At 45.5% G+C, this 24,132-nt stretch overlaps 1 protein-coding gene across 10 annotated transcripts in view; it reads right to left on the minus strand.

Annotated features, from left to right (window-relative positions):
* ERC2 (ELKS/RAB6-interacting/CAST family member 2) overlaps nucleotides 1-24,132 on the minus strand; it is a 784,869-nt gene that overhangs the window by 286,094 nt on the left and 474,643 nt on the right. For all 10 annotated transcript variants that reach the window (XR_012128892.1, XR_012128896.1, XR_012128894.1 and 7 more), the window contains one exon: nucleotides 20,378-20,538. Coding sequence is in view for 3 of the 10 variants with exons in the window: in XM_073230735.1 (XP_073086836.1) it covers nucleotides 20,378-20,538 (161 nt within the window). In the remaining 7 variants the exon portion in view is untranslated. The remainder of the gene's footprint in view (nucleotides 1-20,377; nucleotides 20,539-24,132) is intronic.

Below are 24,132 nucleotides of genomic sequence, written 5' to 3' on the forward strand. Positions count from 1 at the left end.
TTCCAAGTGAGTCAGATAAACTCAGGGCTGAGCAAGGGAAGCATTTATGTATCTTGAGTATCTCCACTTGCTCAATGCCAGGGCCTCAATATTTTGATAAAGTGATGACAGGAAGAACACAGAGAGCAAAGAGCAAAAGCAAAGAAAATACTGTAAGTACATGGAAAACTATAAGCTGCTAAAATTTACTTTGTATATTAGGCAGGGAATATGTGTCCATAATGCAATTTTCAAAATGTGGATTTTAGAGGCCAGATTGGTTTTCCTTTTTCGAGGAAACTCGAGCAGATCTGGGCTCAGAATTATTCACGGGCAATTTTCTAACAGCCACTTTGAATTGTGTTCCTCCTGAATCGGCCAAACAAGTACACTGAGAAGGACTTTAAGAACCCTCTGGTGTGTAGCAGCGCTGTCCGATCGAATTACGATACAACCCAAATTTTCTAGTAGCCACAAAGAAAAAGAAAAGTAAAAAGAAACAAACCCATATTAATGTTTTTCTTTAACCTGATATATCCAACATATTACCACTCAAACACAAAAAGTATAAAGACTATTACTGAGATAATTTATATTCTTTTTTTCATGCTAAGTTTTTGAAAGTGGGTGTGTGATTTACACTCGGTGCACCTCCACTGGACTAACCACGTCTCAAATGCCCAGTAGCCATAAAGGTTTGTGGCTACTTTAGTACTTTAGTGAGCCATCCTGTATATGTATACACGCACACACACGCACACACACACGCACAGTCAATGGCACAGAGGCTATCACAGTAGCAGAATCTTTTTTTGATGTCTCCTCGTCATCCCACATGCTTCATGAAGGGGCAGGGGATGTACATCAGCAAAGGCTGAAATTGTAGGTCAAACATGGCAATGTTAATGTGATCCAACCTAATATTTTAAGCCAGGGTTTTCATGAGAGGGGTCACGGCGAGACCCAGAACTTGGGCCCACAGTAGGCGTCCAAAAAAATCAGTCCTGAGTGGTTACTGACTGCAGAAGTCCAGGCCACTAGATTTCAGGGCCAAGTGCAGCAATTCTTTAACTGCTGAATTGGTTTCTCTCTTAGAGGCCAATGCACAGCTTGGACAAAACTGCCTGAAAGGGGGCCATTGCCTAGACAGGGGGAGGTCAAGGGAACCAAGCGAGGGGGCAAAGGGGTGTATGCATTATATATATATATGTATACATAAAAACCTGCCCGAAAGATAATGTTTGATCAAAACACAAGGCACTGCCAAGCTGACTGTTGCATGTAGCTTGAAGCCTCTGGCTGCAGATGCCTGGGGACACATCACTCAGATGCTTCCCGATTCCTCAAACGCAGCCTCTGCAAAACCGCCATCACCAGCTTCATCCCTGTGATTGCCATGAGCACCACCACCGTCCTGACCACCACCACTATCCTTACCGCCCATCGAGGGTGCTAACACCATTACCACCATCATCCCCTAGCCTCCTATTCAGTAAGTCCTTCCTTAGTCCCTCTGACCTGCTTCCCTGAGACAGTGTCACTCCTTTATCCCCGGAACGCCTATGCAATTGCCAAGACTTAGTTTAAACATCACCCCTTGGAGTCGTCCTCATCTCACAGGTTAAATGAATGACTCTCATGTTTGTGGAACCACTGGAAAAGCCTTTGTGCATGTCAACCTGATAACACAGTGACCCGATCAGGCAATCCTCTCCCTGTTTGCAGCTCCTTGCATTGAGTCAAATACCTAACAAGGGACTCAAAAGAAATATAAAGTGGTCGAACTCAAATGAATAGGTTTTATTTCCAGTGCATTCACTGCTTAGTATATTCTTTGGATGCTGAGCTAAAAAGGATTTGGAGGTTGTGATCCGGTACTGATCACCATTTCATATGTATTCTGCCTTCAAACAGACTGTAAATAAAAATGGACGTGGACCATAACTCACGTATTTTTGTAAAACGTCACAGCATTTGGTAGAGATTTAATAGCTTTTGAAAACTCTTTGAGATGTAACTCACAAATCATAATTTACCCATTTAAAATGTAAAATTAAATGGATTTCTGCATAGTTAGTCATGGAACCACTGCCACAACTGAATTTTAAAAAATTTTCACTACCCCCAAAAGAACCCAGTACCACCACCAGTCACCCCCCACAAGCCCTTCGCCCAGCCCTAGGCAACCACAAGTCTATTTTCTCTCACTGTATTTGCCTGTATGCATATAAACTGGATCGTATAATATGTGGTCTTTAAGGACTTGCTCCTTTTACTTAGCATGGTGTTTCCAAGGTTGTCCCATGTTAGAGCATCTCTTAGTGCTTCCTTTATACTGTGGAATAATATTCCATCTATGGACACCCCTCATTGTGTGTACCCATTCATCACCCATTCATCCATTTGGTGTGCTTTCACTTTGGGGCTCTTATTCATAATGCAGCTGTGCACGTTCATGTGCAAGCTTTTGGGTGAACTTACCCTTTCAGTTCTATTGTGCATGTGCCTAGGAGTGGAACTGCTGTGTCATATGGTAACTCTGTATTTAACATGTTGAGGAACCACCGGACTGTTTTCCAAAGTGGTTGCGCCACCTTACAATCCCACCAGTGATGTATGAGTGTTCCAGTTTCTCCACATCCTCGTCAACACTTGCTATTGTGTCTTTTTTTTTAATATAGCCCTCCTGGTGGGTATGAAGTTGTTTCTCACGATAGTGTTGGTTTATATTTCCCTAAAGAGTAATGGTGATAAGCATCTTTTCATGAACTTACTGTCCATTTGCATATCTTCTTCAGACAAATGTCTATTCAAATCCTTTGCCCTTTTTTAATTAGGTTATTTGAATTCCTATAGTTCAGTTGTAAGAGTTCTTTATACATTATTTATACAAGTCCCTCATCAGATCTTACTGCAACTATTTTTCCCTATTTTGTAAATTGTCTTTTCTTCCTTTGAAGAATCAAAGTTTTAATTTGATGAAGTCAAATTTATTTTTTGTTTGGTTCCTTGTGCTTTTGGGGTCATTTTCTAAAAAGGTTTTGTCTAACCCATGGTCACAAGACTTAGACCTATGTTTTAGTGTAAGTGTTACAGTTTAAATGCTTACATTTAGGTCTGCAATCCATTTTGGGTTGATTTCTGTATGTGGTATGACAGAGGCCACAGCTTAGAGTTTTCAAAAATAAATCGTCTACACATTTTTGTGTGAATCTCATGTACACATTATGAATAACTTCTTCTCCAGTAGCAAAACACTCAGGTATGTTTTCACATGAACATTTTAGAGAGAGACCTGGCATTCAAGATGTCCTGTGAGCCTCATACAGGGAGAATCTAGAGGAGCTAAAATGACTTTTTATCATCAAGACACTGTTAATGTTGAAAAAAATACTTCAAAATCTGATTTTCTAGTGTCCTGAGATCCTTTGCTTTCATTGTCTGAAGTGATTTTTCTATTCTGAATATTGGATATCCAGTAGGTTCCAATAGTTGACGGTTTCTCGGGTTTTTGGTGTCATTTTTCTTCTCCCCTCCCCACCTCTCCTTTCCTTCCTTCTTTCCTTCCTCCCTTCCTTCCTAAACTCCTTCCTTAAGAAGGAAGGAAAGCTTCTTAACTACCTTTCTGCCTTATCCGCCTCTTCATTTTCTTCCTTAATTCCCCTGTGGGCTAAAGTGTAAGCTCACTGAAAGGCCTTGGTCATCTCTGTAGCCCTTTAGCAGCACCCCCTGCCCCACCCATCACCCACATGCATGTCCAGAACAGGCCTGCCATGTAGCGGGCGTTCCATCAGTGTTTCAGGGATACATGGGGATGGATTCTGTCTACGAGTTTCAAAGCAATCTATCAGGATCCCCTTTTTCCCCCCAGTGACTGTCTATGCACTATTCTATCCATATTTAGCTTTGAAAAACAAAACATGTATTTCAAAGTAACTGGAAAACAAGCACCAATACTCCACGTAAATGAAAAACCAAATCAAGAGGAAAAACAAGAGGTGCAACGCAATCAGGACTGTGCAAATGTATGCACAGGAAGAGAAACTGGGGAAAAAAAGAGAATTTAAAATGTCAGGTGTTTATCTTGAGTAAATGCTCTCTCCTTCCCGCTCATCAGAATTCCCGCAGTGTGCACATTTCACTGCTGCTGTTTAAAAAAGGTAAGTCTCTTTCAAAATACACAGTATTTATTATTGATTTTTCAGATGTGAAAAGAGATGTAACACCAGTGCTACTGGTCACTAGAAAATGTTATCAAATAGAAAGCATTTTTACAATTACAAAGTCTGAAACAAATAGGACTTACTGCTCTTATCCTGAATAACAGCCACACAAGGAATCGATACCATCGAAGCCATTACACCGTCAGAATACGTGACACCTACAGAGTTTCTGACCATCTCTAGCACAGCCATCTTCAACCTTCACCTGGCCCTGCCGTGACCGTAACGGAGCTCTCCCTCTCCTGTGTCATGACACGTGTACATTTCCACATCATAACGATTAATTTCCTGGTTCCTCAATCTTCAAAAGAAGACAGGAGTGGCGGGGGGTGGAGGGGGCAGCTGTGCAAAAACACACCCGTGTGTAAAGCCCTGCGTGTCCACCAGGCCAGCTTTGCTCCTGCAGGAGGGCGAGCCAGTCATCACACACCCCCTGCCACGGCAGCACCTGCTGGAGGCCTGTGGGTGCTTTGTTGGCTGGGGAGGAGGACCCTGGAGCTGGAGGTTGATCAGTTCTGCTCGGGGTGCCACTGAGGTCCTGGGAGTGATGCTAAGAACGTTTCAGGAGACAAGGGCATAATTCAATCAGCCTACTGCCCTCAAAAGAAAACAGCAATTCCTGGCAATAGAAACGGGCTCTCTATGCCTCGTGGCTGATTTTGGAGAGCCACCGTCTGGGTACCTTGACATTGGAGGCTGAGGCTTCCCTGCTCCTCCACTGGCTGCTGCTCAATAAAAACACCATCTCTTTCCATCATTTTGATCATTATTATTTCCTCAGTTAATAAAACTTAAAGAAAGGTTGTTTTCAGAGATGCTAAGGACCAGAGGCCTATTTTGGCTGAGGTCAGCCTTGGCAGGAGTGGACCCTTTTTTCCCTAAGGTTGTATGTTCTTTGGTAAAATCGTTGTAGTATTTCAAAAATCAAAATAATAGAACATTGGGTCATGCAGTAGAAAGTGGTTTTGAGTTTTGCTGCCACAGATTTTCGTGTATGCACTAACAGTTGCATTAAAAGGCTGGACTCCAGGCTGGTGTTTTCCAAGCTCCAAGTCCCTCTGAAAAATTCCAGACCAGTTCTGGGAGTCTCTCTCATTGTGTATCTTATTTTGTTTTAATCCCTCCTTATTATAAACATATAAATTATTTCTAATACCGTCATGACGGGAAGGTAATGCTGAAAATTTCATGTCCGACTACAGCCGACCCATGTGAATATAAACAATGTCACGGTACATCGTGGAAATGGCATCTCTAATAGTAGCTTGGGAAAAATGACTTGGGTGAATGTCCAACTTTCAGCGCCCATCTGTCAAGAAGAATATGAGATGGGAGGGCAAAGGGGGTGCCGTACAGGGGTCTGAGGGGTTTTGAGCCAAAGGACAGGGTAGGAGTCAAGGGTGCTGTGCTATTATTGCATACTTACAAGGATGACATTTTTTAACTCGTCTCCCATATAAGTGGCACTTTCAGAGCTGTTTTGGAGCAGGACCCAGTCTGCTCCCCCACTGAGTTCCTCTCATGAGCATCTGAATGCTGTATTTGATTGTGAGCCCCACATGCAACACTCCTACCCTCTCTCTGCCCTGCCCACTCCTCTCACCCCCTATGTCCCACACAGGCTGCCCCTATGTCCCACACAGGCTGCCCCTCCCGCCTAGAGGCTCGACCCCCAGGCTTCCATCCAATCTGGACCAGAGCCCCAAACACCCCCAGGACCTTCCCTGTCAGAGCGCTCGCTCCGCCGCCCTCACTACTGCATGAGCCCCGCTGGGCAGGGGCCGCATCTCCAGGACAAGCTTCCATGCCCAGCGACCAGCTGAGGGTGTGTGGAGAGCAAACACACAGAATATCCAAAAGGCATGTGTCAGCATATGAAGAGTCTTCCAAACTGTCACAGGAAGAGACAAGAAGAACCAGTACTTTCAGATGGAGATGAGAAGATTCTGCAGCGTGGAGAGAAGACAGTGCGGAAGAACAGCCTTCAATCTTCAAGGTTACAAAGAAGGACTCAATGCTCAAATGGCCCTGAAAAGCGAAACATGAAAGAGCTGCAGAGTTGGAGGGTGAAATGATAAAGTTCTTCCAGTGCCACAAAGGGCAAACAGTTTATGAGAGCCTTCTTCCAAGGAAGAGTGAGCTCCCTCGGAACGCTGAGGAGTAGATTTATTAAGATTACTAAAGAGCAGACCTCTGGGAAGTTGATGCATATTACCTCACCTACCCATCACAAGGAAAGTAATGCTGTTTATATACTGGGTCCAGGGAATCGTGTAAGTACAGTAAGTGACGAGGCCAAGATTCAAACCCACGTCTTCCGACCTCTGAAAGCCAGGTGCTTGACCCTTGTGCTAATCCATTGCTCACCCCCTCTGGTGCCCGGTGGAGGCTCCAGGACCCCATCCCAGAGATGCTGCTGAGGAGCAGGGGGACACCACCAGATAAGAGGACAGCCTAGATGATAGGAAACGCTGTTTCTATGACTTAACTGTCACCATTCAGTCTTGCTTGGCTCCAGGCCAACTGTCAAGCCAAGTGTGATGGACATAAAGTCTGTTTCAGTGTGGGACCCTCGCCTTCACATTTTCCACCCTTTTGGGATGCCTTCTCTCCCCACCCTTGACCGCAGCCAAGGCTAGAACACTGCCCGAGTCCCTGGCCCTGCTGTTACGCCTTCTTGAGTCATCCCCGACCCCAGCAACCAGATCTGAACACCAACCACAGGACAAAAAACTGGCTCAACCCAATGATGTCCCATAGTTTCCTCGCTGAGAGAGAGACGCGCACAGAGGGCATCTAGGTATGGAAGCCACCCCAGTGCCCTCTCAAATCACCCCAGGCGGTATGCATAACAGACATTCAAACTATCCCAACATCAAGAGCAGAGAGCAAACTCCTAGAAGGCGAGGACCATGTCTGAGCCATGACTCAATCAGCATGCAGCACTGTAGGAGATCCCTAGTTATTGCTCAGTAAATGAAGGCTGAATTAATTAATGAACAAACGCTCTACAGAAACCCTGCAAGAAAAAAAATTCCCCAGTGATTTGGGCGCTTCTGGGGGCAAGCAGATGTGATCTTTAGCAAAAACAGTGCAAGAAGCTGAGGGTTATGTTCAGGCCTCACCCGAGAGACTCAGAAGTTTTAATTGCATTACAAAGAGACCTTAATCTCAGTTTCATTCTCTACAGAAAAGTTGCCATCAACCAAGACCCAAGAATTTTTAGGTGTAAAAGATGTGAGGCACACCCAGCTCAGGTTCACACTTTGAAAGTTGTTGTTTTGTGTCTTCAAAATCCTGGACAGTTATCATTCTCTGTCAAGAAGTTGAAAAGAGATGCAATCAAGGAAAGGCCTTCTGTGATGGGTCACAATGTCCCTAACTGCTGAGAGATGACAAAACTCTCTGAGATGACAAAATGTAATTATGTCAGTCCTGGGAACAGTAAGACTTAAGAATAAGCCAGGGAGAATAAAGCCAAAAATTGATTATGGAATGTGTCAAGTGGTGAAAATCCTCCTGATGTCCCTGTATAATATCACCAAATTATCACCAAGTGGTCCATTTTGCCACCTGATGGCAACGTTTTTAAAGGGGTTAAAATCTAAGCCTCTAACATTTGGGTCTCGGGGGATTTCAACTTTACGTGGAAAGGCCTTCGCTACAATTCTCCTCCATGTTAAAATGTTTGCAATTTGGTGTCAGACATGTTTATCTGAAAAAAGAATGTTTATATTGAAATATTTATGGATGAAATGATATAATGTCTGGGATTTGCTTCAAAATAACCCAAGGAGAGGAGTGGGGTACAGTGGGGGGAGAGGAGTATGGGACAGAGGGGAAACGGGATGGGCAATGAGTTGAGTAATGGCTGAAGCTGGGTGAAGGGTACATGGAGTTCATTTTACTTGTGTGTATAATTGACTTTCTAAAAAAAGCCTTAGCATTAATTTATCCATGCTCATTGGGCCACCAATCAGGAAAGAGATGATTCTCATTAGACTATTCCATGGAGGCACCCCCTGCTTTTGAAGGAAGAGAAACCACCGTGTTCATTGACACGACATTTAGTCTACACCTCATTTGGGTGCTTGTGTGTTTCTCCCCAGAAATCTGCGTGGGTCCCACATCAAAGGGCAAGCTTCTCAAGGTACTTTATGAGAAAAAAAAGAATGACTTAGTAGGGAATTTTCAACTGGTCAAGATTCCTTAAAATTCTCTTCATCTTTAAACATAGGCATTTGATAAATTCGTCTTTCCAAATGAGAAGCTTATGTATTTTCAATATATTCTTCATTGAAAGGCTCTCTAGACAAATGAAAAGTGCACAGGAATGCTTTGGAGCTCCTGAGGAAATAGTTGCTCCAGAAACATTAGATACAGGCGTTGCCCAAACGTGAGAGTAGATTATAGAAAGTTCGTGTTGAAATCAGTTGCATAGAACTTAAGGGTCTATGTCCCCAAAGAAAAGAAATGGCCCCGAATGATAGCCAAGTTTCTAGGCTACCCCACGGAAGACTGTGAGATGGATGAGACATTGTTAAAAGTGGAAAGGACTCCTTTCTAAGCTCTCTGAATCCATCTGGTCAGGGGCCATCTGCCTCCAGATGGGAGAGCGCCTCTGTGCTGGGGCACAGGACAGTGTTAAAATACTGCTAGGGCCACTAACCCACGGGCGCAGGGAACACACTAGTCCAGGAAGGGGCCGGGCTGCTGGTGCACAGGGAGAGACTATACACGGGGTCTAGCCCTAGATCCGCTCTTCTCAATCAGGGCTGATGCGCCTGCTCAGGGACTTCTGGCGATATCTGGAGACATTTTTGCTTCTCAGCTGGAGGAGGGGGACTGCTACTGGCATCTGAATAGGTAAAGGCCAGGGCGGCTACTATACACAGAACAGTCCCCACCACAAAGATTTCCACCTCCCAGAGCCCGGGGGTGCTGCCAAGAAGCCTCTACTACACAGTAGTTGCCACAAGTCCCTCGCAGCCTCATGCGTATTGGGGTCGGGGAGAAGGAGGGGGCAGAGAGGTGCCCAGGGGAGTAGAACACTGAGCTGGAAAGGAGACGGGGAAGGGGCACCCAACTCCACCACTCCTGCAGCCAGTCTCCCGCCAGTCCCGTAAATTTAGCTTCGGACAAGTCTCTCGAGATAAAATCCTAAGACAAGCTCTCCCCACCTGGAAGGCTGCAGCAGCTCTCTGGCTAGTAGGCCCACATTCCAATCTATCACCTGTACAAATCCAGAGGTGGGACGGCATAGCGGCTGAGTATGTGGCCGGACGACATGATAATCCTGAGAGGGTCAAATCTCACCTTTGCTGTGTGACCTTGGGCTGGATACTTAACCTCTCTGGGCATTAGAGCCCTCAAAATTAAAATGGGGATGATAATGGTACTTATCTTACAGAGTTGTTGTGATGACTAAATCCTGTAAGATGATGTTCACAGAGCTCTTTAAAAGCTTCTGGCACATGGTAAGCATACTACAATTGCTTTTTATTGTTTTCAAATCATAATCCCATCATGTCACTCCCATCAACCGGTTCCCAGTCTTAGGATAAACATCAACAATGTGACCACTGCCCCCTGGGTGGTCTGGCCTCTGCTGTCACCCCAGCCGCAACCAATTCCCCTTTGGTCTCTGAGCTGCAGCCCACAGGCTTCCTGTGAGCCAATGGAAGGTGTGTGAGTTCCTTTGGCCACGGGATCTTTGCACGGGCAGTCCCCCCGCTACTAGAATGCACCCCCTAGCTGACCCCGCTCACCAGTCCCACCTCTTTGCCTCAAGACCTCCCACTCGCCCAGCAGAGCAGGGTTCACGGCCACATACCCCAGGAAGCCTGTTGACGTTCAGGATACTGTCACTGCTACCCCGACAGTTCCTGCTCTGCGCCCTTATCCCAGCTCTAATTCTGTGCTCGGATTTCCAATCCTTTGATTGGACAGCTGATTGTTCATTCATTCTCTCACTAAAGGGCCTGGACTCCACAGAATGATCTGTGTTATGAATGACTGAGCACGTCAGTGGCTGAACACATGACTGGATCAATGAGAAGGCTGCTCCCCAAAGCTGAAAGGCCTTCACTTTATGGAAACCCTACCTGCTTGGAGCTCGGCTGAAGGAGGCTACTCATGGCCGGAGGCAGCTGACTTGCACTCCAGCCAGGGACCCTGGGATGCTCTCTCTCCGCCCATCTCAAGAACCTCCTTCTTGCTCAGTCAAACCAGCTTCCACAGGCCTCAGGAACAGGGGAGGAATTTTTTTCCTCTAGTCCTAAGACTGTGCAGATTCTGGAACACCAGCCCCCATCCTTCGCTGGGGGGCAGGCAGCAGCGGTCATTCACATTGAAGGGTCATTTGGAAGCCAACTGTTTTTAGAAAACCACAGAATGGCAGTTTTGTTTCAGGGTTTTGACTTAAGCATCAGACAATCTGCTTCTTTTTCCAAAATTACATAATATGGGAAATGTAAACATTTTCTAACGACGCTTACTCAAATCATCCTCACAAACCCCACGCATGTGACCATGGCCCCATGGCCTGTACCCTTGCCCTGGTTCGGGTCTGGCTGGAAAGAGAATTCCCCTTGTATTTTACCTGTACGAAGATACTACAGGCAGGCAGAGGCCCCTGTCCATGGGGATTTGCCCCAGTCCTACCCCTCGCGGTTCGGGCAGGCATCTGGGGTTCCTGGCACCGTCTGTTTCCCACAGATGCCCCTGGCCATTGCTCTGCCGTACAGTCCCCCACCTGGACAGCGTCCTCACTTTTCGTCTGTCCTTTGGGCCCTAATGACCACAGCCAGAAGTGATTCCTAGGAAAAGACCTAGCTACCCAGAAGAACAAATGAAGGGGGGACAAAGGTACAGAGAGGGTCAAAGGGATCTCACTTTATAGGACTGGCTAGAGGGCTGGCCAAGGTCATAGCCTTAACTCATAATGGTGCAAACAGGACCACAAGTTAAAGAAGGATGGTAGCCCACAGCTGAAGAGGGCTGTGTGGTCTGATAAACATCTTTTGCATCGTACTTAGACTTTATGTCTTAGAGGGAGCACTGTCTCTGGGGACTTGGGTCTAGGACCTGTGCCATTTCCACTGGGGAGCAACACGGGGGGCTGGGTGGAGTCCCAAGAAAGTGAGCCAGAGTCAGGGGGTCAAAGTCATCTACATAGCGTGGCAAGTCGCCAGGCCACGATGCCCTCTGGGTCAAGACTGGGATCCTGAATGGGGAAAATACAGCCTCTGTGAGTCCCCTTTGAAAATAAGTCAAGCTAAATCAGAGATTTTTCACTCTTCCCCAATTTAATCACACCAGTCTAAAGAAGGGAGGCCCATTACGGGTTTCTCCACCTCAGCCCTACTGTCGTTTGGGGTTGGGTCGCTCTTTGCTGGGGGACTCTCCTGGGCATGCAGGATGGGTGGGAGCAGCCCTGGCCTCCTCCTGCCCACCTGTTGCCAGGAGCATGTCCCCTCCAGCTGTGGCATTCAAAAGAGCCTCCAGACCTCACCTGATATCCCCTAGGGTGGCAAAACCACCACAAGGGTGAGAAGCGCTGCCTTAGAGTGTCACAGACTATCAACATGGTTACGTGAGTCCAGAGTCCTGCGTCCAGGGTCAGGCTGGCCGCAGTCACAAAGTTCTAAACAGCAGAGTTAGGCTGTGACCTCTGGGCTCGAGGGCCCTTGCTCACTGGACCAGAGGATTCAGGACCTGGTGAGTGACCCTGGCTGTCCTGGGTGCCCCAGGTTTCTGTGTGCTCTAGCCGGCCCACTGCTTGCCTCCTGGGGCTAACGTGGTGGCCCCCACCACAGCCTTAGATCAAGGACTTACAAAACCCTGCAGCAGGATGCCGCTCTGGGATTGGAGGGGGGACCTGACCATCCCCTTGGACTCCCCATATTTTAGGAGGCTGGGAGCTGTGTACATTTCTCTTCCCCAATTTTCCTTTCCCAAGCCCCTGTGAAGCTGCTGTAAGATAATAATGTGAAGTATGGTGCTTGGAATTATTTAAGCACTATGATTCACAAGCATTTAGATTATTTAACTGCTGATTGTGATTATTTAAGGTGAAAGATTATACTGCTCTAGCTCCGAAAATGTTTGCATTTCCATTAAAAACCACCAGGCCAAGGGCCCTTTTGACTGACATTTTTCACTATTAAAACTATACATACGGTGCATGTTTTTGGCCAGGAGACAGTGCGTCCCTTATTTTGTTTTAAACCAAAGCAGCTGACTTCAAAGGCCTCCTCCAACTAGCTCTCCTCCTGACCCCCCCATCACCCCAGCCTGCTGTCCTGCTCCCCCAAGCAAGTTGAAAGAGGCACCTATCTGCCCATAGCCTTCTACTATTTAACTGAAACTGGTCCCATCGTTCCCAGACATCAAATTCTTACAATGACACACAGAGTTCTTCACTAGGAGGCAGCGTACTCAGTGGTTAAAATCATGGGCTCTGACATCAGACTCACTTTCAAGTTCAGGGTGTCTGACCCTCAGGTTGGCCATCCATACAATGGGGGAAATAATGCCCCCATCCTAGAGGCAAGGGCAGTGGCGTGCGGGCGATGTGCTTAGCCCCTGCCAGCACATAGTAAGCATTTAACAAATGTTCACCGAAATCTTAATCCCATCGCCCAAAGGTTGCATGCACTGCAGAGAGAATCTGCCTGAGCTATAGCTGAATTCTTGGCAGGCTCTTTATTCAGAGCTAGCACATTCCTTAAGGAGAACATACCCGACTGAAGGGCTCCTGACTCTACGCAGTGTGTGACTTAGCCACCAATTCTTTCCTTGTGATGATTTGTGAAACATGCCTCTGTTTGGCTTATATATTTTGTACCATAAAGAGTTTCATGAAAAATAAATGCAATGTATGAAAATACAGGGAAATTCTTTTGTGGACCTATTACAGAGGACAGTGTCCCAAACCAAGAGGTAACATTTGGCTTTTGGTAAAAGTTTCTGCATTCAAGTAATAGTTTCTCGAGGGGACAAACACAGAAGATTCCAGCATCTCCTTAATGTTATGCACATTCCAGGTCTGTGATTTAGTGGAACTGGGGGATAGAATTCCATATTGGAAGGAACTGTGGAGATCACCCCTCCACCCCCTCAGGACCTCCCTCAAAGGGTTCCTACTGCCACAGAGTCCTACAAAGAATTGAGGGAATGTCTTCCTCCACTTACATGCTGCATCCCAGCTCCAGCCCAATCTTCTGAGGGAATGTAAGTCAAGCCCGGTTCCTTCTTAAATTCAACCCCTTTCATAGCAGAAGGAAGCACCTACTTCTCTACATTTCTCTAGACCTGTTGCCCCTCACCTATCAGCTTTCCCAGCCATGGTGAGATTTTCTGGGCTCATTCAACCTGTTCACTCACATGACCCCCAGAGTTCACCAACCTTGGTACCCAGAAATATGCTGGACACACATGCATATCAGTACATGTGTGTTAGGAATACAGTCTCTAAAGTTGTGTTTTTAAGTGCTCAGTGAGATAACCTATCAGTTGTCACATTCTTTGCATGCTTTATTTTGGCAAAGATGGCTATTACCCCCAATACCCACTTGCCCATTTCCTCCCTTGGTATTGAGCTCTCTGAATGTTAGCTGGACCTTGAGCCTTCCAGCTAAAGGCCACATTTCCCTGCGTGCCTTGCAGCTAAGTGTGACCACGTGACTTCACTGCTGGCCAGACGGCCTCTCCGCCTGCACTAGTCCTTACACCTACTTAGAACGTGAGCTCCAGGAATGGACAGACCCGTGGCCTTTCTGTTCACTCAGAACAGTGCTGGGATGCATGTGTAAGGCGTAGGACAGTCCTTCCACAGAGTGGATGCCTCATAACCATTTACTCAGTGAACTGTTAGATGGCCAAGCTGTCCATGGCTGGGCTGAGCACCTTCGAGGGCAGGATGGCTCCTTTCTGTTGGCTGGAATGCAGATGGGATGGTCAGAGCTAAGGCAAAAATGTTGCCTCATGAGGTAGAAGCCATATGCTGAGAATGGCAAACGATCAAGACAGAAGGAGTGTGAGTCCCTGGTGGCTGCACAGCTACTGGTATGTGCTTCTGGAATGTGCATGTGTCTGTTCCTTGCATTTGGGGCTAATTAACCATCCCACTATACTGAAGTTATTTTCTTCATAGCTGTGTTTGACTTGCCTACTATAAGCTTCATGTATGGCAAGTCCTTTCTCTGCCCATACAGGCTCCAAGCCACTAGCTTCAGGCTACAAGAGAGAAACAGAAGTCACAAGGGCTAAGAGACCATGCATTTGGTGACCACCTGCAGCTCAAACAACAATCGATGCTGAATGTGCCGTTCTTCGTGACAATGATCCTCTCTCCCTCTGCACCGGCCCGTAGTCCCCACCGGTAACTCAGAAAGTCGAGATAAGCTTGCACTCTAGCTGACTCAATTTACTTTTATGACTGAGCAGGTGGTAAATACAGACAGACAGGGACATTCTAGGACACATTAACATAGTATTTAATATTTTTTAAATTGGACATGTCAAAGGTTTTCTAAACAAACCATTGGCTAGAGAAAGAACGGTAGTGTACCCACACAGGCACACACAAACACTGTTGAAATCACGAGGCTAACTGGCATTTGAAGACAGGATCAGCATATACTAACTGTAATGGGCCTACCTACCTTATATTAATATATAACATGATATTTTTATATATGTAAAAATATAAATATGGCCTGTAATGCTCAAAAATCACTTTCTCATCAAAGTATAATTGTATTCAATCCCCATGTAGTATCTCTGTAAGATGGTCATAACCCCTCTTGCAACCGAGTTTATCAATTTTAACTAATGGCTGCCTTCAAAACTCCTCTCCCAGACCCCATTTATTCTGTCTAAATTGCCAGGCACTTAGGATTCCTCCCTAAAGAAATGCGATTTGTCTTTTCTCATGCTGGCATGAAGTAAAGAATAAGTTGATTTTATCATTGTCTGCACCCTGCCTCTCCTTTGAAGGGTACTTACCTAATGAGTGGCTCTCTCAAGAAGGATCCTAGATCAAAGAGGCTAACAGGATAATGCTTCGGAATAAGCTGCTGTCTTACCTCACTGTAAACTTTCTAAAATAGCTCAGTATATACAAAGGCTTTCGAGGCTCTCTGGAGGAGATGTCTAAAATGCAACAATAACTAGTAAATTAAGATGGATCTTACATCATCAGCAAGGAACTTAAATATATAGCAGTCCCCACAAGAAGCCTAGAATATACACTTCGAATCATGTAACTATTAACCAGCTCTCAGAACCCCTATTCACTCAGTGTTTAATACTAAATGGAACATATCAGTTAGCCGCCTGTCTGCCTATTAAATTACGATGCTAGTTTAAATCATCAGAGCAAATGCACACAGATAGATTTTTAAGTACAGTTGTCTCATAGCCTTCAGTTCCTTTTGGCCACAGATATCAAATTCACCTGCCACAAATTATATAATTGAGCTTTGGTTCCTGGAATGTAAGCTTATTAACCAGCATTAATAAAACCAAACATATAGAATGATGCTCTTAATATGATTTTAATAAAATCCTTTCAAATGCAGGCAAATGTAACAAAGATGAACCATTATGAAATGTTTTAGCAAGAGGTTTTAAATATTTTTTAAGTAAAAGAATAATCTTATAAACAAGGGAAAGTGAATATTATGTTCTTCTATGAAAATACATGGTTGGGCACTGTTTGCTCCTTCCAGTGTGGGAATAAGGACTGGCAGTTGGAGTATTAACTAAGAAAGATCAAACTGAAAATAACCACGAGGGTCCCTACCTTTTGAAATAGCTTTCTAAGTGGAATTCCAAATTTCTTTGGTTATTTGCCTATCTATTCATTTATTTGCTTACTTATTTGTTCATTTCCTCCACTCATTTTACTAAAATGCAAGCTCGAAATGGCTAGCACAATACCTGTCACACAGCATGTGTTCAAAGAATATTTATGGATTTTTGAACCAATTCATTCTTTCAGACCTCAAGCATTTATTGAATGCTTACCACAGGACAGGTTCTAGATATTCTATATGAAAAAGGAATTCCACTGGAAATAAGACCAAGTCATGAAAAGTATCTCTAAATTAAAGGAATCCAGCAATATTTTCTCACTCTCAATTCGGTCTCAATTTAAACTAAGAGGATAATTCTCTGCCCTGCCCAAGAATGGCAGGGAACAACGTAAGCCAGGATGGCACAAGTCCCATAAGGATGTAGCACAAAACCAAACTCCAGTTAAAAAGGAACCGGCTGGGTTGTGGGCACAGCTACCAAATGGTAGTGGCTTTGTAACGATGAAGCCGTTCTGTATCTTGGCTCCGTGACAGGATCGCACAAATCCATACATGGCATGAAATTGCATATAAATAAAATGACACACACACTCCACAGAAAAGAAGCGCATGTAGAACTGGAGAAATCTGAATACCATTGGTAAGTCATACCAGTATCCGTTTCCTACTGTGATAGCCCTGTAATCTGTGATTACAGATGAGGGTATATACAAATCTGTGATTACAGATGATGTTACCATTGAGGAAAATGAGGGGGCCATACAAGACACCACTTGCTCTGTGCTATTTCTTGTAACTGCGCATCGATCTACAATTATTTTTAAGTAAGTTAATAAATTAGTAGAATGCTTCTCAAAGAATTCTTTATATTAGCAAAGCCTTGACACCAAGATAAATGTCTAACAAAGGTGTGAACCTGTATGAACGTATATCAAGTAATTACAAATAATACAATTCTGCATTTGTAACATGACAGGGTGTTCACCGTTCAGTAAGGAAAAGCAGAGGGATTTGCAAAATATGAAAGTATGTCCTAATTCTGTAAAAAAGTAAAGAGCCTTTCTAAAGGTACACACCAAAATGTCATCAGCTTCTATCTCGGAATGGTAGGATCCCAGGTGATTTTGTTTTTTAATTATGCTTCTTAGTATTTTTTTTTTTTCTAAAAGGAACACTAGTACCATAACTAACACCAAAAAGGCTATGTGTCCTAGGGTTGGGGCTCAGGAGAATGTTCTGTAAAAATCAGGATAAGTGGGATAATTACAGAGAAAGCCATTTCAATTCCATTGCAGACGAGTGGGACGTGAACCACCACCTTATGAGCCCTTGGCTGCCAATGGGAACGGCGTTCAGAGCCTAGTGAATTCCTTACTAGTAATTCTCTGGATGGGAGTCTGGCTTATGCACACTGGGAGGTTGGACTCAGCTACTTTCCAATTCTAAAACTCTGTGCATTTGATTTTGCAACAAATCTAACAGACATCACCTCTCATTGCAAAAGCCACTTTTGTGTTTCAATCACTTTCCTATAAGCTGGTTTATATTAATTTCAGTTTGTACTTAAAAAAAAAATAAATCCTGCCCCTTCAACAATTCTATAGAGCAGGCAAGGCAGGTAGGATTGACAACATGTTCCCAAAAACTGAGGCGACCAGGGGTGACCTCCTTTAATGTCGTGGGTGAGTTAAGAGATCCCACCTCCCACCTCTTGACTCCTGGTCCCACACTTTTTCCTGCAACATGACACAACAAGCCCCATCAGGGCTTGGAAACTGGGGAAGACTTGGCCTTGAGTTGCTTGAATGATGCCTACCAGTTGCAAGAAACTCAACAATGCTTAGCAGAGAGTGACATTAAGGGCTGATAATCAAATACCCACTCACTTCTATGTTGACTTGGTTGATATCAAGGAAATATGTCAATCTGGCTTAAAAATCAAGATTGATCAAACCAATTGCCTGACCTGAACAGTTCGAGAGGCTGAGGTATCCAGTTGGCGTTCTCGGTCAATAGAATTGCCCTGTACCTGTGTCCCCACGGTCCCAGGAAGGAGTCCATACATGGGGCTTCTGAGCCCGTGAAATGAATGGGGTCCATATTGGGCTTAATGAAGCAGGGATCTGTTACTTTCACCAAAGGAATTAGCAGAGGAATTTTGTATTTATTTTCCAGTGGCAGCAGATTAAGCACTTCAGCAAAATGTGGCAGTTCACCAAAACAGGTCTTAGTTAGGCGCTATCTGAAATCATGAAATTAAGTAGGAAAACATACACACAGGAAAGGTTTCTATGTTTTAGAAAAATAAATCCAAATTTTAATAAATGATACTCTTCACAAAATACACCAAACAAATGACATATTTTCATTGGCCAATAGTGCCATTTATGCACATATATCATTTTCTGGTGCCAAGCCCTCGGCCGAGCACCTCTCCTCCCAGCCACCCCATGAAAGTCACTACAGGAGGAAGCTCCAGGGTCGGAGATGTAAAAGTCATCTCCCCCAAGTGGAAACAATGGGATTCCAATCCAGGTCTGATGACTCCCACACCAGTATGCCGCCCCGTTACCTGTGTTCTCTTAGAACACTGAGAGAATGTGCTCTTTTCTAAACAGGAAGCAATGAGCGTTTCCTAAAAATGGCATCATAAATCACTCCAGGAGCTAAGGAGTTAACCTGGCCACAGCTGGGGGACAAGCTGAGAGAAGGCAGGCCTAACTTGACACATAACAACACCCTAAGAGGCAAGCGTGTGACAGGTAAGCGGGAAAGAATAAAGGCAGCCGACGGAATCGATGTGCTGGTATTGTTCATAAATTATTGACCAAGGTGATAATGTGACAGATGCTTGAAATGCTTTTCTTCTTAGCTACGTAAAACCTGACCTCCACATTCAGTCTGTTCCCTCATGCAACAAACCATTTCTGAGCACCCACCCCAGGCCAGGCAGTGTTCTGGGCAGTGTGACTATAGCAGTGGCTCCAAGAGCCGCAAGTTTCGGCCTGGGTGCAGTTGACATACGCTCCGTGAGACAATGAGGAAACAGAAAGGGAGATGGAGGAGAAGATCTGGGTTTTAATTCTGGCCAGACGGCCTAAAGCAAATTACGTGTACTCTCTCTGAGCCTCTGTACCCCCACCTCCACACTGTGGGTAATAATATCTGTTTTTATTAAATCATTAGGAAAAATGTGAGTTTGTATGTGAAAAAACAAACAAACAAACAACTACTTAGTCTTTGGTCTTGGAGAAACTGAGGTAGTTGACAAGGAAGAAAAGTTTCCTCCTCATTATAAAATTATTCAAAATATTTCATTCCCTATTGTCCACGATCGAAGCTTTCTGGGTTTAATGTTAACCATGTGCAAGCCTTGTGGGGTCAGGATAAGGTCATTCTTCCATACCTTAGCCACCAACTTCCAAGTCTCCGTAACAGGCTTAAGATGCCATTATTATATACATTTCCCCTTATTGGGTAAGGAAGTTGGATTTAATCTATTTCAGTGATTATTTCACTTTAGGACTTAGGGATACCGCTTCATGCCCGCCTCTTTGGCAAACAGTCCATAGCAGTGGATCATTTCTAAAATCTTTGGGTAATTTTCCTTCCTATCTTATTCCATGATGATTATTTCACTGAGGGTAAAGTAACAACTGGGTGGGGATGGCTGTGTCCTAGGTCCTCAGAAAGGACCACCGCCTGGCATGCAGCCACACCTCGTTGATTAAATCAAAGTAAGAGATTGGTTCCAGTCTCTGCCTTCCCTGACCCCCCCTCCCCCAGGTTGGGAGACGGAGCGGGTGGCGGCGGGGGGTGATTTCCAAGCTTGTTTTTATCGGCCCAGCAAATCAGAGCCCTGCTTCTGAACAAAGGGGTGCCAACCTTGAGGCGCTATGAAAGCCAACACAAGCCAGGAATTGTGCACGAGTGAAAAGAATATAATTAGCAGAGTTACAGTCACAATTAGGAAATACCTCCTCAGAGAAGTTTCCACTGAACTCTGAGCAGCGCTCAAATTACTACTGTGCTTAACAAGGCCTCTGTCTCTGGGCCAGCTCAGACCTTTGGGGCAAATCTAGGAACAACTGTGTGTCCATGAAACACAGACACACCGAATCTAACACTGGATTTGTGTGTGTGTGTGTGACAGGTATAAAAAAAATGTGCAAATTGGGACATAGAGGCTATCATTTAAAAAAAAAAGAAGAAACATAGTCTCAGAAACGACCGGTACAATGTCCGCTAAGCTGTTCCTTCTGAGGTCTCTCTCAGTCTTCTCGAGCCTTCCTGTCCCCACCCCTAGAGAGACGCCAGGCCAAGGGGATGAGGACGGCAAAAGCAGGTACTCACTTCATCTCCAAGATCTCCTCCAGCTGCTTTCTCCTCTCCACCCGGAGGTTGGCCAAGTGAGTCTCCTTTTCCGCCAGGGACTGCTGTGTGGAGGCGAGGCGCGCCTTGGTGGCGTCCAGCTCCTGCCTGCTCTTCTCCAGGGCGGCCATCAGTTCCTCTATCTGAAAGGCACGGTGCACAGGGTGTGAGCTCTCCGCCATTCCTTGCTAGCCCCCGTTCTCACAACCGACACAAAGGAATCACGGCCGTCCTCCAAGGGGCCGCTGCACCTTGAAGCTCGGTCTTCCTTCGCCATTCGTTCAAAATAAATGTTTCCAACATGAGAAATGTCCAGATTTCTCCAAGGGCCTCATTCAGTTGGACTGTCCAATAACTTTCATCGAAACTGGTTGATATATTTATTAGAAGTGGAGGGTGAGTGGCATGACCCAATTTCAACCCGTGTTTGGCAAAAATTTCAGACACTGCGACAGAAGGGAACACTCAAAAGGCATTTTGCCCAACACAATGGACTTTTGTGTGCAGGCCCCAGAGTATTCTGACAGGAAGCTAACCTATGTCCTTCAGATTCATTCACGTTTTAACCTATCAAAACCTTGTTTGGTAAAAGCAATCTGATGTGCAGGGGTCCTCAGGAGCCCCTTCCTACCTCCCCTTCCTGCCTCCCATTCAGGAGGCAAGATTTGGCCAAAGGTAAATAAGATTCCAGTCACAAAAGGTTCAAGTCCAGTTTGCCCCTGAAGCTTGGGAGGGATCTAACCTTGAAATGAATGACATGTAACTTTTATAGGGTGTTAATACACCATAGGAATAAGTCAGACTATCAAATATCCAGGGTTTTTAGCCAGGTCCCCCAAAATTGGACTGGGAAGTCCCAAGGCAAGGCCCTATCCCTCCAGACCACTGGGGGCTTGCAAAAGCCAACAAACAACAAAGAAGGCTGGTGTTTATGGTTCTGTTCCACAGACTTCCATGGAGCGAGCCGGGGAAATGCCATCTTCTGCACAAACGCAGCCCTGCATGACCCTGCTGATTTAAAACCGTAGCTCCAGGAGGTTTCTAGATTCCAGAGCTGATGTTTGGGTTTCTAAGCCACCCCTTCCAGCTTGACTTGGCAGAATGGGTTCATCCATCACTAAAGTCAACAGAACACCCTTCAAGATGTGTCAGTGACATGGTAAGTTCCAATTCATGAGGGCTTTCTACACAATTTCTACTGCTTTACACAGAATTTATTCAGCATAAGCATAACAGTTCACATTCAAGGTAAATTACAGGCTTTTAAGAGTCAGAAAACCCTCCATTTTTCCTTGATAAAAAGAGGAAATTTGAAGACCATGGAAGGGAAGTTAAAGCCAAAACCGAAATCAGTTTATAAAGCAAGGAATATAAGGGGTAACCTGGGGATGTCACAGAACTACACCTGTTTAATTACAGAATAAAGAGTATTATTCTTTAACTTTAGAAATATATAAAACCTAAATAAGCTAACTTTCTAGTTTCTCCTATGAGTTCACAGAATATCTTGAGTAAGACTAGAAGTCCTTCTGCAAAGCAATATTTGGTGAGACTGAAACAGAGCTTTCTCCCTCCTCCTTTTTTTCCTTATTTTTGATACACCCAATGGAACTGCAAAAAAAAAAAAGATTAGAATTACGATCATTCCAAGTGCCAGCTCAGACAGTCTACCTGACCCTGCACATGGGATGGCCTGTGTCCTCAGAACCCCACTTCCTTTCATGAACTGTTCTTTATCCCACATGTACGCTTGATCCCAGCGCAGAGGCGGGGCATCCAGGATTCTCATCTGCTGAGTCCCTCTCATCACAGGAGGTGATCTGCCTGTGATCTGCAGACACAGGGCTACTCAACAGGGTCTCAGGTTCTTGGTTCACCTGCCATTGGATGGGGGAAGGCACCAGCCCATTTTCTATTAATCCAACTTGAGCAACCCCACTTTGGACAAGCGACCTGCAGGCTGCCCCGGTCACTTCAGCAGCAACCACCTGGGCACTGAGAGGTGTCACCCGCAGGTTTTACTAATGGGGATGCCATTGGCTTCCAACAGCTCTAATTCCTAGCAAGAGGCGAGACTGCTATCTTCCACACCCTGGAAGCAGAGTCTCAGCGGAGCTATGCTCCACCTATGGCACTGCGCACAGAGGGCCACCTGGGGCCCTGGCTTCAGGTTCCTCTCCTGGTCTTCACACAGCCACTGTTTCTCTCTGTAGCTTTGTGCAAATGATCACTTGACCCTTGGTGTCTCGGCTTCCTCCGTGCTGCCCTGGTCCCTCCTGGGATAATGTTAACAGACTTTTGCAAACTGTTCCCTTTGCTACCCAAACACACAGGAGCATTACCAAACAAGAAGTGTGTCCCCTCTGCCCCTGTGGTCATTAGGGCGGCCCTCATACCCAGCTCTCCTCCCCACAGATCATGTAGGACACACCTCCCCCATAAGCTGAGTAAGGCTTTGGCCAATAAAATCATTTGCACATAGAAGCATGTAAGTGTTAGCATTCAGTCCCAACCTTCCGTCTTCCCTGCCATGATGATGGTGGCGGCAGGTCTCAGATGTCTTTGAATGTGACTCTGAACTGAGCCCCGTGGCTCTGGGATTCAAAGATGCCTCACAGGGCTTACCGTCACAACTTACTTCCCCACTTCTGGGAAATACGCCTAAACCATTGATATCTTGTCAAAAATATCATTGGCCTGTCTCCAACATCAGAAGGGGTTCCCAGTGACCCACAAGAGCGGTCTCCAAACCGTGTTCCCTAGAGCACCAGGGGTTCCACAAAGGCGCCTGGGGGCTGATGAATAGGTCAGTGGAGTGGGTGGAGGAGATTGAATGAGCAGAGATCTTTGTCCACCATCCTACACTCAAAGGGAGATGTTCTCCTTTTATTTGATTTATATATAGCATTCCACTTAGGATATAATTAGAATTTTTTTTAATCTAAGTATTTTAAAACACTGAGAATGGTCAGAAGCATGGACTGGGAAGCCAGATGGCACCAGTAAACCCCGCCTTCCCACTCCGTGTGGGGGACCTTGGGAAGGCCTCTGCGTCTCCTCATCGACGGCAAGAGTGCCCCTCCTGAGGCTTACGGCAAGTATTCCATGACGTGGTGCATGTAAAGCCCTTCGTTCAGGGATTAGTAAAGGGAAGACGGTACGTTTTTCCAGACGAGGCAGCATGCGCAGTGGTTAAGGACAGAAATGAGGAGCTGGCTGATCTGTGCCACAGGCTTGGAAGCTTTCCGAGCCTCACCTTCCTCATGTGTAATGTGGCAGCAATAACAGAATTTAGCTCAAAGGGTTTTTGTGAAGATTCAGCGGATTAATCCGTGTGACACCCTAAGAACAAATGCCTAGTACTTGGTGCCATGGAAGTGTCCACTCTTACCAGTACAGTGCCTCCTAAATGTTCAGCCCATTTTATGACTGAATTCAAGGTTCTGTGCTGGCTGTCACCTGCAGTTAACCACACACACACACACACACACACACACACACACCCTGCACTGCCCAGTGTTGACACCACCAATTAGAAGAGTTCCCCCACTTTAAGGCACGGAGCCTGTGTCCTTTGCATACTGCAGTGAGCAGTCCTGGATGGAGCTCTGGCTCCAAAGACAGGATGCCTGGGCCCTCAGGCCAGTCTGAACCCAGTGCTTCCTAAACTTTGTTGTGCAGTAGACTCCTTCCAAAGACTTGTGAAAAATCCTGATGCCACGGTCCCCCTGGAGGGC

This window comes from Manis javanica, chromosome 3 (genome assembly GCF_040802235.1).
Source record: "Manis javanica isolate MJ-LG chromosome 3, MJ_LKY, whole genome shotgun sequence".
Lineage (NCBI taxonomy): Eukaryota > Metazoa > Chordata > Mammalia > Pholidota > Manidae > Manis > Manis javanica.